General features: G+C 43.6%; 1 protein-coding gene across 1 annotated transcript in view; it reads left to right on the top strand.

Moving 5' to 3' along the window:
- The first annotated feature begins 492 nt into the window (after nt 1–492).
- The window catches only part of MAP3K8 (mitogen-activated protein kinase kinase kinase 8), a 29,749-nt gene continuing 12,787 nt past the window's right edge, over nt 493–17,454 (top strand). The window contains exons 1-2 of the mRNA XM_018558729.1: nt 493–768; nt 15,821–16,179. Of these exons, the coding sequence (XP_018414231.1) occupies nt 744–768; nt 15,821–16,179 (384 nt within the window). The 5' untranslated portion in view covers nt 493–743. The remainder of the gene's footprint in view (nt 769–15,820; nt 16,180–17,454) is intronic.

Raw genomic sequence — 17,454 nt, forward strand, 5'->3', positions numbered from 1 at the left:
GTATTTTTTTCCCCAGCGTTCAGCTTTAAAGAACAACTTCACCGATAACTGACATTTTTATTTTGGGTTTGCTCTGGTGAACAACTGTAGCAGCTCGGTGAATATTCTTCAGCTGATATCTTGTGACCGGAGCCCCTGAGAGACATAATAAGCCAGCATAGCGAGTCGACTTGCAAGTAACCGCACAAAACCAAAATATTGGTTTGGGGTGGGGGTGACCTTTAACTCTTTTTCGTCGTAAACCTGCTTAGGGCTCCGTGATAAGTAAATGATGTCACCTCTTATTAGTCAGATACAAGTCAGGTCACTCCTTGTGACAAATATCACTATGGTGATATCATGTCTCTGGAAGAGAAATACCCTTTCCTATGAAACGAGTTTCCTTTCATCATGTGCTCTGGCTGTGTGAATATGTAAATTCAGAGGGCCCTCCCCCTGAATATATAATGAGAAGAGGGGGGTTTACTTCTGACTCTCTAGTGCTGCTGATCAGACTTGTCCTGTGTCTCGGAGGATGAGCACGGCTCTCCTGCTGGGCTGGAAGGGTTAATTGGAGCTCCTGCTGCTTCAGTCTCATCATTTCCTGAAAGAGTCCAGCCTGCTTCTGAGAAAAACTTCCTGTCTGGACTTTCCAGCATTGAGCTGCTGCTGGGAGCAGTGCACAACGCAGGACATGGGAGCTGGCTGCGCTGTCTATCCTGGTCACCCAGTGGGCAGCAAGTGATCCCTACACTGCCCCAGCCATGCCTGAACTGATGGAGTGCACAGGTAAGCCGCAGTCAGCAAAGCTGGCAATCATTTCCAGGAACTCTGTTGCTTTTTAAAGTGAAACTGCTTCCATTCTGCGCAGTAGGAACAGCACTAGTTTATATTTTGTTACTGAACTATTCCAAATGTAACAGCAACCTTACCGGAGAAATGTCCCTTCCCGCAGCGTACTGGGAGATGAGACAGACTTGGCGATCCTATTACGTTCACATGGATTGTATCCAGGGCAGCATAGTCCAACTTTGGGAAAATGCCATAGTATTAAAGGCTGAAAGCGGGGGCATGCCCCCAATGGTGGAGAAAGACTGTCAACGATTGTCCAAGATGATCAACAGACCGCAGAGTAGTGGATTCTGTGAACAGACTTCCAGCAGAGGTAGAGAGTCAATAAATAGTAAGCGAGTGCGATAAACAAATAGTTGGGGTGGATCTCGGCAGCATCTACTAATAGGTAGTTGAGGGGGATCTCAGCAGAAGACCCCTGCCACTCAAGAAGTGAGGGGGGGAGGTTGGAGTTGGCCATTTATTTATTACAGGCATTTATATAGTGCCGAGAATCTACACAGCACTTTACGTAGTGCACATTAACATCAGTCCCTGCCCTCAAGGAGCTTACAATCTAAGGTCCCTAGAGTACATGCGTACGTACACATACTAGGGCCAATTTAGATCATTCCAACCAATGGCTTCACAAGGGGGTGCAGGTGGTACGGCCCGCACCGGGTGACACCTTCAAAGGGGGTGACAGAAAAAGGGCTCGCAGTCATTTTGCTGTCACCCCCTCTGAAAAGACTGAAAAGTCACAGACCGACTGCCCGACAGTTCTTCAAGCGAGCTGTCAGCAGTTAAGTGCGAGTGACGTCATTAAGGTTGTGCGCGATGATGTCACGTGCGTGATGTCACACATGCTTGTAATGACGTCACGCGTGTGTGTGATGATGATGTCCCCGGTGGGTGACAGACGGCAGCCGCTCCGAGTGACACCCCACGGGGATGTCCCTGATTACAACATATCGTGTCACTGTCGCTCTGATGAAGGATCCCTGTGCGGGCCAGAAACGTTAGCACCGTATGACAGTATGTGACATTGGGTATTGAATAAACATATCAATGCTTTAAAAACCCTTCAAGTGTGTGCTGCTGAATTACTTTATTTCCTGATTACAACATGACTTGACTTTGTCTGTGCTTTCCAGCGATCATTGACACATCTGCACTCTAGTTACCTTTTCTCCGGGGGTTCACACCTGTGCAATGCCACATCGCATATGTGTCGCAGGACGTTTCTACAAGCGTGCATCGCGGAAGGGCAGACCATTCATTTGAATGGTCAGCTTACTGCATCTCAATTGCACCAAAGAAATGCATGGCCCTTGTTATGAAATTGTGTTGTACCACAACGCACGCTAATAGGTTACCATGCACTGTGGTGCGATGCAAAGACAGGTGCTTTGGGGTGCTCTTAAGAAATAATTGCACAGCAGCGCACCGAACATTGTTGCACGTGTTCCTTCCTACGTCACATAGCTGCGAATGAGGGTTTAGACTTCACTTAAAGGCCATGGAGGGTTCTGTATCATGAGGGTCACTAAAGGAGTAGATGTTTGTTTTGCAAAGCGAATGTCAGTAAATGAGGGGAAGCTTTCTATACTCAATCACATTCTAGCAATATTTTATGTTTTTCTATTTTGTGTATGATTGAGTATTCAGAGTGAACACCGGCTCATCTTATTTACTAACAGACACTCTGCAAGGGAAGCATTCACTATAGTAAGTACATTGTCTCTACTATATTAGTAAATGAACCCCAGTGTGTGTTCAATGAAGTGTTTTCACCTTTGGTTTTGTACTGTGCGTCTCTAGCAAAAACCTGCAAATCCAGAATGTGCATCTTCCTCAGGAATGTGTATATACTATCTTATATGTGTATTCTAATGCATAGAGCTGCACATGGGCGTTCTATCCACCTGATAAACACATGTTTAGATGTAATGAAGACTCGAAAAATGCACAATGTGATACATCATAAAACACTTCTAAAAAGACATTTAAAGTGACACTACACTCAGGAGTTAAATCTTAGAAAATACATTCAAGTACCTTTTAACTATTAACAAAAATGTACCTTATTTGTGTATCACTCGGCTTTAGATCCTCAAATCATCTCTGAATTGGTGCTGACACTGTCCTTCCTTCTGGAGGGTGGCTACTTTTGTTCCACATGGTCCCTGTGTGTGTTGTAAAGTAGTCACCGCTCCAAGCTCACTCCTGTGATAGACTATAATCTCAATACAAATGACTAAACAAAACATGAGATTGTAGTTCATCACGGGAGCAAGCTTGAAGCGGTGACTACACTCCAACACACACAGGGAGCATGGGGAACAAAAGTAGCCCCCCTCCAGAAGGAAGGACAGTGTCAGCACCAATTCAGAGATGGTTTGAGGATCTACAGCCGAGTGATACACAAATAAGATATATTTTTGTTAATAGTTAAGGTACTAGAATGTATTTTTTAGGTTTAACTCCTGACTTTATTGTCACTTTAAAGGTGTTTGTTGGTACAGAAGTGGACACGTGCCCTTCAACATAACAATGTTATCATTGTTGACAATACACAGCACAACATGGATAAACTGCATTGTAAACCTTATCTAACCAGTAATGATACCGAATGGAAAAGTGTAGAGGTGTAGACCGAAATCTGCCAGGCGTTTACTTATTAATATCCAAACAATGTACCATGTGTGTGAATCATGATGAGTTTATTACACCGGAATCATAGTGCTCGATCAATAGAAAATCTAGTGGTCAATAAACGTTCACTGAAGAGCCCAGATTGTCACAGGAAACGAGAAGTGAATTCCCAAAAGCAGAGAAGAGGCATTTTGTTAGCGTGCGGTCATTCCGGAAAACCAAAAACCTTTTCCAGGGGTGAACCTTGGAAAAAGGGACTCTCCCTACAAGTCGTGGGGCAGGTGACCACTATGGGATGGCTAGCCAGCCACGGCTCCTGGGTAGAGTCCAGGGACTGGTCCGTGTAAATGTCCCAGATGATCAATTATGACAAAGTCCTCCCTAATTGCTGCACACCAAGTCCATTGTGTAATATTGTAATTCCATGTTTATTAATACATAAAGATTTATTTCTCAAAGAACAAAATGTATAATGAGGAACAATGGTTATTGTAAAGTTGTAATTATTGTGCATGGGCTTATTTAGCAACCTGTTGCTAGCATCTGGCAAGGCTTTTGAGCTGCAGCTGCTGCAGCACCTCTTGCTCTATAGAGCTGTCAGTCAGTGTTCTGTATACTGGCATTGCTTAAGGTGCTAATTTGTTGGTTATCCCTCACACTGTCACAGAAGGTGGCACTTTGGCTGTCCTGTAGATCAGTGGTAGGCACACTACAGCCCTCCAGCTGTTGTGGAACTATAAGTCCCATGACGCATTGCAAGACTTTGACGACCACAGGCAAGATTCCCAGAGGCAGATGCATGATGGGATATGTAGTTTTGCCGCAGATGGAGGGCTGGAGTTTGCCCACCCCTGTTGTAGAGCAAAATTGATTACTTGGAGCAGAACTGTTGGAAATTTTTGGCTAGTGAACTGTGGTTTTCGCTATGATGAGACAATGTAAAGGTATTTTCTGTTTCTGCCGTTGATTTATCCCGTCATCTCATTGCATTTAGTAAAATGTTTGGCAGACCGTTCTGTGGGTACTGAGGTGAACTGTGTTTACTGTAATGATATGATCACATCGCTTGGTGTTGTAATAGGAAACAATCCTCCTCAGCCTCTAACATGCAACGTCTAAGCCGAGGATGCCATGTGGTATGACACAGGCTGCCAGTATTTTGCCCTCGGGGTCTGTGCAGATTCTGTGAGACAGACACTGAGCCAAGTACAGGAGCAGTGCAAATGGCTCTGGGCAATCCGGTCTATGTACTGAGTACTGTTGCTATGGTTGTATAGAGGAGAAAGTATATTTTGTTCTTAGTAAAAAAAACAAAAAACGGGCGGACCTTTAAAATTTTATCATTCTTTTCATAATTGTGTAATTATACTCACGTTTAGGGCTGCAGCTCTCCCCCCTAGCTCCCTCTCTCCCTCCCCCCTCTCTTTCCCCCCCTCTCTCTCTCTCCCCCTCTCATCTCTCTCTCTCTATCTCATTCCTCCCAACCATATAACCGATAATTAGAATATTTGCCAACTATTCTCATAATCGATTAGTTGTTGCAGCCCTACTCACGTTATTTACTTAGTTTTAGCCTGAAACTTCAGCTTCAGTGTGTGGAGTCAAAGGAAGTCTTGTAGTTGGTGGTCTATTAACTGCCTGATCTCACACACCGTCCCCATCAACTGCCTGATCTCACACACCGTCTCCATCAACTGCCTGATCTCACACACCGTCCCCATCAACTGCCTGATCTCACACACCGTCCCCATCAACTGCCTGATCTCACACACCGTCCCCATCAACTGCCTTAGGAGTTCAGAGAAAATGGTCAGTCCATCAACAGGGCAGCAGCTGTCAGACTTCTGATGACCTCTGACCCCTGACTCTTAAGTTGAAGAGTCAAAGTAAACCAACGTATATAAGACAGAAAATATAATTTTTTCATAAGAAACCTGCACAATTCTAGCAGATCAAAGCTGAACTCGGCATACAAACAATTAATGTAAATATAGTCCTCCATAGCCTCTTTGTATTTGTAATGCATTTACAAACCCAGTGATTACCTTGCAAGATTAGCAGTGACCACATCACTGTGCTGTAGATAACCTGTGCAGAGAGGAGAGCTGTGGGAGGGACCCGACAGGCTCCACCCACCACAGGCTGCCTGCAGCAATCTACAGGAGGGGGCGGAGACCAGACCAGTTACCCTGCACAAGAAGAGAGAGCAGCAGTGACTGGTCTGCATTACAGAAAGCTCCTGCAAATTTTACAGAGATAATGCACAGATCTGTTAGAAACACACAAAGCACACCAGGATTCAGGAATAATACACACCACTCTTGTATTTAGACAATATTCAGCTTTAAGGCTGAATATAAGGAAGCTTCAATAAGCCCGGCCTTGACTAGTTCTCTTTAAACTACAAGACAGATTATATATACCTGATATACTCTATGTTGCATCAAGAATGTTTAACAAAACTGGAGTTATTCTAATGTGAACGTGGTGCTGGGTGATCAAAGGACGTATTGTTTGCTCTCTCAGGCCACGTGCAGGAAAATGTATGGAAAGTTTATTTTAGTATGAATTATCTCCCAGCCTGAGTCTGCTGATCACATCTTGTAGGAGGCGGCTGCACTTTGTATATGATCCCCGAGGATCAGCCCGCTGCGCCTGGAGAGGTCTGTTACCTAGGCAACCACATCAACTCTCCTGGTGCTGCTATTTAATGCGGCGACCTCCGGGGTGTTGTTGCCAGATGGAGGCTTTCGGATAGTAATTATGGAGCAGTTGGCGTGACTAGCCCAGCCCTGGTAATGTTAGCTGTACTGTGCATAAAGTGCAGGTCCCGGGGGCTGCAAGGTGGGCCCATTACCCACTTCTACAGCATACTTATGGCCACATATGGACAAGAACATTTCTGGGATTCCTTGGCTGAGAATGCAGAGCTATGAATGAATCGCTGACATCACCCTGGATCCTGGCGTTGTCCTGCAAAACAATCCCAAATGCATAACAACCTCATTCCGATCACCTTGTGTCATGCTGATAAGGTGCTTGGAAACTAGTGAGGCTTAAAGGGAATCGAAACCCAAAAACAAAAATGTGATATATTTCAGCTTGCCAATCCTTAGACGTGGTGGCTGCATTAGTTTTCTCTGTTTGGGCTTTTGTTCTTTTTATTTTCACCTAGTGATCCTGCCGGTAACACACTTCCTGTCTTCGGGTGGCTCCACTCCATGGAGGAGTAATGTCTTTTTTTTTTTTTGCAGTGTGGACGTTTTTTATTTTGCAGCTTTCCAGTCGTTTTTGTGGTTGTCTGCCCTATTCATATCTGTTCCAGCAGCGCCCATAATTTCTTCAATTGTTGGTGTGAGCAAGTCAACACAGCCTCCATGATTCCTCTGTCCTGGAATCTGCGTTTGTTCCTGAACCTCATGGATTTGGGGCTCATGTACACAGCTGCTTTGGGGCAAAAAAATCTGGACTTTTTCTGTGCCTGGGAAGCCCAGGTGTTGCTTACATTAACAGTAACATAGTTATATATAGTAACATAGTACTATGTTATTACATAGTAACATAGTTGTATTACCTGTTTATCCTGCAGGTAGATCTGTAATTATTCAATTTCCTGTAACAGGCCAAGCTGTCCAGCAAAAGGGAAAGTGACAGGGTTGGATTAAAACACATGATACTAATGGGGCTGCATACAACAGTCAGCTTTAATTCTTCTGCTTTAAACCAGAGGTGGGCCACTCCAGCTGAGCTTTAACTACAAATGCCTCTGGGAGTCATGCATGTAACTGTCATTGTTGCAATGCCTCATGGGACTTATAGTTCCACAACAACTGGAGGGCCGGAGTTTCCCACCCCTGCCTTAAACCTTTTTTCCAAAAGTAAAAAAAAAAACTGTTGATGTACCTTCATACAAATTGTTAGTCAGCTTTGGGCTTTGAAATGTTTGTGTTTTTCCAGTTAATTTGAAGCTACATGACCAGCTAAGACTACACCGTCCATGATAATGCTGCTGTGCAATTTATCTGCAAAATGAACAGTGTGGTCACCCTATTACAGGAAGTGGAAAAATAGCAGATCTACTTGCAGGATCAACTTGTAAAAAAAGATTTGTTACAGGGGGGAAACAAACACTGCTGTGTTAGTGCTAGTTGCAGATTGAACATATACATTCTTTTTTTTTGTTTGTTTAATATGTTTTTATTATCGTTATTTCACTTAAATACAATACACTTTTACATAATACATATATATATATAAAAGAAAAAAACATATATCCTCTCTCTATCTATCCCGTGGCATAATTTATACATAACTTAAATTAAAACATCTGCTCCATTTCCAACATCCTTTATTTCAACCTTCGCTACCACACAACTTCAGCCGAATCCATCTCTACTCTCATCCCACATTCATACTACTACTCGCGCCTTCTTCTGGGGAAGGGAGAGGGAATTTAACTTTTTATACCCCTCTGGTGCTATTTTCTCTACCCGTATTCAACTTCAATCCTTCACTTCCTCCTCCTCTATGTGTATCCACTCTATTCTTTTTCTAACATGCCTTATAGACAGTCTACTCCCTTCGTGATGTGTGTTTACCTTAGTCATCAAACCTACTCTCCTCTTACCTTTTAATACTAGTGTTCTTATTCTTTCTGTGAAAAAAACATATACATTCTTCTTATTATTTATTACTAATATTATTATTATATATTCCACTTTAACCACATGTCCGTTGTATATAAACAGACGGCCAGCTCCTTCTTCAAAGTGGGTTGCAGAACATGTACGGCGATGTTTTTTTTTTTGTGTGCCCCCTATCGCGTGCAGGCGCAGGATATTGATAACATTTGTTACAGCCAGTGATGGCTGTTACATTCAAGTGATCGCTCCCACTCCGCCACCACTTCAGGCTTTCCCAGTCGGATTAAAGTGGTTAAAAAAAGTCAGTCATCTCTGATTTTCGACTTTGCCTTGAAACATGCACACACATTAAGCTTGATTCACTAGGCTGTAATGGTTGTGTTCTTTGCCATAATAATTATTTTCTGACATGTGGCTTTATAGTATAGTGAACTAATTGGTTGCCACAGGCAACACCTCCACTTTTTTTCTTCTATTAGTTACTAGAAAAAAGCACCATATAGAATTAACAATAAATGATGTTTTCAGAGCTTGTTTTCAGCTCATTTTTTATATGTTGCAGTAGGGGATAACCCGGCCGGTTTTTCTTTGCCCTGGGACTTTCCTGCTTGACCTTCTTTTGAGTAATGTTTATCACTGCAGGGCTAAAAAAAAAAATGCTCATATGGGCATAGTAAGGCCAGAAGGATTGTGCAAAGTACAATAACCAACCAAACAAATTACATTTTTTAAATTTGAATTGTCATAATTTGTCAGTGTGTATTCCACCTTCGCTGGTTTTGCTGCTATTTTTGTTTTTAATGAAAGAATTGGTGTGGCATAGGATCGCCCAAGATAACTAGAAATATGGGAGAAGTGGCTGGAGGACACAGCAACGTGACAATTGTGAAAAAAGTACTTTAAAAGTACTGAAAGTACTAAAGGCTGAACAAGTTCCCAATCCAGTTACTATTATTATTATTTATATAGCGGCAACAGGATTTATATAGCGCCAACAGTTTGTCTCCACAAACACACAGACACAGCAAGGCAAGACACTCCCCTCCTCCTTCCCAGAGCTAATACATGGACAGCTGCTGCAGACTGCTCTGTCCCTTGTGGTCTTGTACTGGACAGGAAGTTTGGGGAAGCGGAGCCGAGAGAGTTGGAGCCAGCTGTTATTGACACAACTGTAGGTGTTTAGGCAAAACGTATTGGGAAAAAAAGTTTGAGAGTTTAAGACTACTTTAGAGAAGAACTGCAGGCAGAATAAAAATGAACCCTTGCAGTGGGGGTACCCACACACTGCAAGGGTTAACTTATCCTTTTTTTCTAGGGGACCAAATATAGAAGATATGCTCACCTGAACCTCGATCCTGCTGCGACAAAGGCTGCTCACCTCTTTCCCTCTATGCTCCAGCTGTTGTATGTCCTTCTGTGTCTTCACATCTAATAGACCCGTATTAGAAGTGATGACATCACAGGTCCTTAGACCACTGGAGGCTGGGGGGGACAGCTCTAGCAGCCAGACGGGACCAAAGTCTGTGTGAGTATCTTTTTTTCTATTTTAGACCCTAGAGCCTAGACCAAATTGAGCACTGTATCCTTGCAGTGTAGGGCTTGCCCCGCTGCAAGGGTTAATTCTTGGTAAATCCTGGAGTTCCACTTTAAAAAGAGGTGACATCACTGAGCCCCAACATGCCTCATACCCTGTCCTATAGCCGAATACCTAAGAATGCAATAATGTCACTGAACAAGTCCATCAATCATTTCATTTAGCTTCCTCTGGGTGGATTTTGAAAGCAATGTCCTGTTGATATACAGAGGAGGACACAGTACTGGATGTGCGGAAACTACTGATTATTCACACACATAGTTTCACCTGATTTCTGAAGTTTTTGTTTTCAGAGGTTTTTGTTCCCTGTTTCTGACTTCGCATTCATCTCGGTGAAAGGAAAGTGAAAGTACACCCACACGTTTTAGTTTAGTAATTCCTGTGACAGTTTAAAGGAATTTATCAATATAGAAATATGGGAGCTGCCGCTGTTGACTTGTTTTTGAAGGTCATTGCTTCACGGCTGCTATTGGTGTCCTTCCTTCCATGCTTGGTAAGTCAATAATGTGGGGGGCTCAGGGCACAAGATGTGCACTTGTTTTCATACCTCCCTATTTTCTGAAATGAGGAATAGGGATACATTTAAGTATAAAATATGTAGGCACAGGATGCACCCCTGCCACGACCCTATTTACATGGTGCATGAAGAATTAAAGAAGAACTCTGGGCAAAGGAAAAACTTACCCTTTCACTGAGGCTACTGCAAGGGTTACATGCTAGTTTTGTGTAGGGGGCCAAATAAAGCCTTTTTACTTACTTGATCCCGGCTCCCATGATGGTCAGCACTCACCTCCCTCCTCCACCGCTCCGGCTGGTGGAATGTTTTTCGGCATGCTCACATCTAATGCAAGTCAATGGACCTGCTAAAGGTGTGGTAACATCAGGGCCGTCTTTCATTTTCATTAGTCCTTGGGCAAACACTTTCCAGAGCACACTCCCCCCCAACCTCCCCTCCCAGAACCCCCAGCATTTTCCAGAGCACCCTCACGCGGCTGGCTATGCAGCCTTTATGCTAGCGCCCAACCCTGCACAGAGCACCTGTTTTCCCTGTACCCACAAACACAAAGCTCCCCTCACCTGGACTGCACTCTTCTCTCTATGTACCGGGTCGGATTTGGCCCTCACAGCTCCCAGTACCTGCTCGGCACTCCTCCTATTCTCCCCGATAGTATCGGCCGCCTCGATCAGATCTCAGTACCGCTCTTTGATCATCTGCCTCAGCTCCTCGTTCTTCTGCTCCATCCCCGCCTGCACCTTCCTCTCCAGGGCCCTGATGTCCTCTGCGCTGTGCACCTCGAACAGAGCCCCTGAGTTCCGCATCTCAGTCAGCCTGCCCGCCACCATCTCTGACAGCTCGACCAGGGAGGCTGGATGGACGGACAGGCCGGGCGTGGAATATCATGGGAGTTGTAGTTTGAATGGGGGGTCCACGGGCCCACCTACCAGCCGCGGGCCCTAGTGCCCGAATGGTCAATCCGCACCTGGCGCCGCATGTGTATGTTTTGTGGGCTCAAGGGGCAGCTACTTTGGGCCCCACAGGGGTAGCCCTACTGCAAGGGTAATTTTTTTTTTATTTGCCCAGAGTTCTTCTGTAAAACGCAGATCATTATTTTCCACCACTACTTTTCCTTTACTCTGGATTTTTAAAACAATTGCAAAAATTTATGAGGTTGGATGTAATGTTTTGTGCAATAGAACACAGTCAATGCGTTTTTTATAGAGATGTATACATCAGAACAAAAAGGAGGATAACTAAGAAAGAATTATAAATGTGGTTCCCAAAAAAGCAGTACCTCCCAAATGAGTGCATTTGGGAGCTATGTTGGGAATTTTTGAAGAGGGAAGTAATATAAGCACGGAATTGTAAGCAGTTAAGCACCCCGGCTTAAGCACCCTAATGCCTGGGCATTTGCGTCATGTGATCAGTCACAATGGGAGCCCAGGAGAGAATCTTTTTAAAAAAAGTCAAATTAATATTTAAAGACTTTATTAAAAATTATTTGTCACCTAATAATTCCAGTATGGATCCAGTAAATGTGAAATTATTGTCTCCTGTTCCAGGAATGGCCTGGGCAGTGATAGCACGTCGTTGCATGATACAGTTCAAATTTCCCAGGTTGTGTACCAATAATCTCATGCTTAGGCATTCTTTAAAGGAGAACTATGAGGTGAGTGATTTTCACTCGCCTCATAGTTCTAGCCGACCTGTGACAATGAGACTGTCACAGGTCGGCTCAGTAGATCGGGAGGTGAGCGAACCTATACTGGCGTTCGCTCACCTCTAGATCTTGTCACGCGCTGACTGGCGGAACGGACGGGAGAGGGGGCGGGTACAGCTGGCTCCGCCTCTAGATAGGCAGAGCCAGCTGTCACTCACGCAGCTGGGCGGATCTCGACATCGATGTCGGGATCCGCTGCGGCGTCTTCGCAGTATACTGAGCTTAGGGTAACGGGAGGACGCTAGTTTGTGTCCTCCCGTTACCCTAAGGAGAACTATGGGGAAAAGCCCTGACCCCATAGTTCTCCTTTAAACAATCATCTGTGTTGGATTAGGCCAGCATTAGGTTATCGACTTCCTTCCCCCTTCTTACTTCTCAGTCATAGTATGCCTGATTTGAGTTCTGTCAAAAAAATATTGGACTTCCAGTTCTTATCTCTATCTATGGTTGGATGTATTTCATGATTCTTCCTTCATAGTTGCCCTGCAGCAGACAACTAACTCCCTGAGTTATCTGCCAAGCACGATCAGCCCTTCCAGCTGCCCAACCCCGTTTTGCACGTTTTCAGTAAGTGCTGTTGGACAACTGCCTGGTTGCACCACCTATTTTTGCAAATTGTGACCACTTCCTCAATGTCACAAGCGTAGGAAAGTGACAGTCTGATCAGCCTGGTTGCTGTAAAGCCCCAGCTGCAGCTAATGGTGTGACAACTTCTGCTTTGTTTCAGCTAGGAAAGAAACCCGGTGACTTGGAGTAAAAGAATTGTTCTTTTGTTCGAGGTCAGGGCGGAATAAAAGAGAAGCACAATATTTAAAAGTATTTAGGCAAATTTCAGAACCAGTTTAACCTTTCACGTAGACAGAGATTTAACATTGAACGTTTGCAGATATAAGCTATAGGAAGGTTGTTTAATAACACACTGTTTACCATCATTTGGATGGGACAGTGCATAGTCTGCCAGGAAAAGTAGTTTTAGGGCCTGTGCACACAAGCTTTTGGTCATATCAAAACAGTCAATGGGAATGGAAAAGTAGATTGATACAGGAGGTCAGCACCTGCAAGTCAGACGGCGGCCAACTGCAGGTCAGGTGCTTCTATGAAGCTTCTCGAACTGATGTCCAATGCAACCTAAAAGCACGTTGTTTCAACCCCAGTTCAAGTTATTGTCAAGCTACAAGATATAGTGGACCTCAAGTGCAGTCCCTGACATCAAATGGCCACATATAATGTTCAGTATGTGTACTGCTAGTATGGACTGTCAGAGACTGCTGATATACAGCAGGAGATGGTACGAGGGTCGAGGCATGCTACAAAAGACAGTAAGAGATTGGGAACATGTTACACAAGGCTAGTACAGATCACTGCTATTACCTCTGTAGAAATCAGTGCCAACACTCCAACTGCAGACAGCTGGGGCTTGAGGGCTGCACAACACGTACCAAAGGGACACATATGGCCTTCCAGCTGCAGGTTGGGGACCAGGACTTTAGACTGATAACTGGCACAACCATAGGGAGTACATAATTTGCCTTTCTAAATATTAAAACATTATTTGGGCAGGATGGAAAATGTAGATGTAGACTACGTATGCACTTTACTTCATCATTGTGCACTCTTTGCCTTATATTCCATATTAACCATATTATGAAAGCAAACCTGGCAAAAACTTGACCACTTCAACCCGAGCATGTGGTAAAAATACATTAGCAGAAAACCGCTTGCCAAAAATTAGTACATATGGTCAGCTGATGTTATATACATGTTTGCTGTAAAAGATAAGCTTGTCCCACCTCCCAAGCCTCCCTAGTCATAAGTGAGGCCTTTATGTAGTAAGTAGATCAACCAAGAAAAAGTTTGGAAGGCAGGAAGTGGTGGGACACAACTTGAGATTTGTATATAACTTCAGCTGCCTATACCTTTTATCTACAGATTGTTTTGACGTGTGTTTTTCACTTCTTTATTTTCATTGTGTTGAGGTTGAACTGCCCAGGTCCCTGACTGCGTAGGGTGTTCTTTATAAACACCACGCACCGTAACCTTTACAAGTGTGCATGTTGTCTTTCGTGTTCTGTAAGGCATAATTTAGGTCATTTGGCAGTGTGTGGCTATATTTATATGCAAGGACCTGCCTGCTGTAACTTTATTTCCAACCTCTAAACTGCATAGAACTTCCTTGTAAACACGTTCTTCCCCTTCAGTGACTAGTACAGATGATTACATTTATTTGCAATTGTGTACAGAGCAAAGTACAGCAGCCCATGGAAGCCGGTTAGAATGTATTTTGTCTTTCTTCTCTACACTGTTGAACTGTCATTAATTGTTACGGGTTACTGCACACCCTTCCTCTCTGTGCTCTTAGATGTAGCCAATTGGTTAAACTGTGCAATGTATTTGGTCACTGTCTTTTGCTTGGTATTGGTGCAACGTGAAGAAGGCAAAGAAGCCTCAAATACTGGTTCTGAAATGGTACATTGAGCTGGACAGCTCAGAAAATACTACTTTATGTTAAACATGAATTGCTCATGCAGGTTGCTTTAAAAAAAAAGCCTGTGCAATCCCAGAGATTTCAGCAACTTTTGCTTACAACATGGGCCAAATGGAGCCTACGGAACAAGGGTAATGGGTGCCCATATGTACTAATGGCAACAAACCCTTAGAACAACCTATTTTAATGTATCGTATACAAAAGTGGTGTGACTTATTTGTGCTGGAAGTGTTTTTTATTTACTTGATTTGTGAAATATGAAATGTTAAATTTCCCTACCACAATGCTTAAAATCTTCTGATAGAAATACACATAATTACTTATTTTCCATTTGGAAAAAAGCTTTTTGCCTGGCCTTCATGCCAATCCAATGGCTTCAGGCCACTGACCCGAAATAAGGATAAGGATAGAAGAGTTTTGTTTTCACTCTGACTTCTCTGCCTGCATGCCTAGAAACAGTCAATTGGCATTTTTAGGGGAAGGTCAATAATGGCAATCTATATGGCCAGTGAGTATCCCTCTTACCTTTTTCTCTTTTGCAGCATATTGCTTCCTCCAAAATCAGTGGTTTTCGATTTGGATGAAAGTGAAAACCACCTAAAAATGCCTCAGGGTCATTGCTGTTTAGTGTGTATGAAGCGATATATGAAATTATTTCAAAGCTGAACTCCAGGACTTTTGTAAAAAATGCCCTTGCAGTGCCCCCTCTGCACTGCAAAGGTTAACTGCTCCTTCAAGTAGAACTCCAGGATTTTTAAAAAGTAACCTTTTGTAGTGGGGCTACCCCTGCACTGCAAGGGTTAAGTGTTCCTTTGTCTAGGAGGCAAAAATAGAGAAGAAATGCTCACCTGATCCTCGGTCTTGCCTGGCTGCTGGGTCCCTGTAGCCTTTTTTCCCCTGGGCCCAAGCAGTTATCACGTCTAATGCAGTCCAGTAGCAGTGAGGACACTGAGGGACATGCCACAGCTGCATCAAAGGTCACTGCCGCAGGACTAAGGATCGGGTGAGTATATATTTTTGCCCCTAGATCAAAATGATCAGTTAGGGTGGGGAAAGGGGGGGGGGGGGTGTAGCTCCACTGTTCTTTAAGTCTAGGGGTAGAGCAATACATTGTAATACTTACCTTAATCCTCAATCCGGCAGGCTTCAGCTCTCTCCTCTTTTCTTCAGCCTTCATGTATGGGTGCGGGCCCTTGCCCTTCTAATGCACAATGCAGGACTGCTGGTTCTTCAGTGTATGTGATGATGTCAGAGTGTGACCACTGAAGAGAAAAGGCTTTGAAGGATCAATGGTTTAAGAGCTCTGTTCACAGTCCTACGCAATGATTCACCATATTTCTTTATCTTTCTCTGATTTGAAGGAAACAAGGTATCGGCTCAATCTATATTTAAAGTGATGTGGTTTTATTTTCAGGTATTGCTCTGGAAAGCTGTGCCGCAATGGATTTCATGAGCACGAACAGCGACCAGAAGGAAGACATGGAGCTGTTGCTCCCCTATTTCAATGTGTCTGATGTGGTCACGATAATGGAAAACCTCTATCGAGATGGGGAAGTATGTGACGTTGGCAAGAGCACGGATAAAGTGTGTCAAGAGACTTACTACGAAGAGAGGACGGACTCTTTATTCCTCAGCGGACAGGAAACCTCTTTGTTGTCTTCTGTTAAATACGGAACCACTAAAGAGTTGCTCAGGTTTGCTAATCAGCTAGCAGATGCAAGAAAGCATTTACACCAATGTTTGCAGCAGGAATGTGGAATCATTCTGAACAAGGTAAGACAACATACCTACCTCCTACAGTCTTATAGGTGTAGGGGGCCTCAGTTGGGCCTTAACTGAAGTAGAGAACGTTCAGGTCACCAACCTGGCTACACTGTATCAGTGTGTAAACCTCAGGACTGGATGGACATAAAAACAATTCCTTTGAGAGGTCAAACAGCTCTTTTATATATATTTTTAACAGTTTTCCTAAAGTCAACGTAAACCCCTGGGGGGGGGGTTAATGGTTAGTAGTATTCCCCTGTAGTATTCCCCCAGCTTCCATACTACAGGAGTTGAAGTCACCATTATGCCGTTGAAATTCCAGGGAAAACGCCAAACCTTGCAAGGAGGCATTGCAGCACAGCATGAAATCATTGACCTTTGCTACTCAACATTCACCAAGATCTTGCTGGCACACTAAATAAGCAGACCTTGTTATTTAGGTGCAAGATGCACTCTAAAGTATCCTCAGCACAGGACATCATGTGAACAACATTAATATAAAGATCACGGGGCGGGAAGTTGTCAAGCAAAAATGGACTACAAAAACAAAGTCCTGAATGCAGTTATGTCCATGCGAATCAGTCTTTCTGTCCTACTGCTGATTTTTCAATTACAGGGGTTGTAGAGAACCATAATATCTGTAAACATTAGAAGCTCATGGTTGCCTCAGCAGGGAAACTTGCTATTATTCAGGTGCAGGAATTCTTGGAGATGTAGTAGTGCAACCGGTTAGTCGCCCATGAAGCCCCCACTGACGTGCATACCACTTAGACATACAGTAGCTGTCTTACTTTAAAATGACACTAAATTCAGGAGTTAAATCTTATAAATACATTGAAGTACCTTAATTATTAACAAAAATTTGTGTATCACTCGGCTGTAGATCCGCAAATCATCTCTGAATTCATACTGACACTGTCCTTCCTTCTGAAGGGTGGTTACTTTTGTTCCTCATGGCCCCTGTGTGTGTTGTAAAGTAGCCACCACTCCAAGCTCAGTCCTGTTATGGACTACAATACAAATTAGTAAACTAAACATTAGATTGTAGTCCATCCCGGGAGCGAGCTTAGAGCGGTGACTACTTTACAACACACACAGGGACCATGGGGAGCAAAAGTAGCCCCACTCCAGAAGGAAGGACAGTGTCAGCACCAATTCAGAGATGATATGAGGATCTACAGCCGAGTGATACACAAATAAGATACATTTCTGTGATACACAAATAAGATATATTTTTGTTAATAGGTAAGGCACTTGAATGCATTTTTAAGATTTATCTCCTGA

Source organism: Nanorana parkeri, unplaced genomic scaffold (assembly GCF_000935625.1).
Source record: "Nanorana parkeri isolate BGI_ZX_2015 unplaced genomic scaffold, ASM93562v1 scaffold355, whole genome shotgun sequence".
Classification (NCBI taxonomy): Eukaryota; Metazoa; Chordata; class Amphibia; order Anura; family Dicroglossidae; genus Nanorana; species Nanorana parkeri.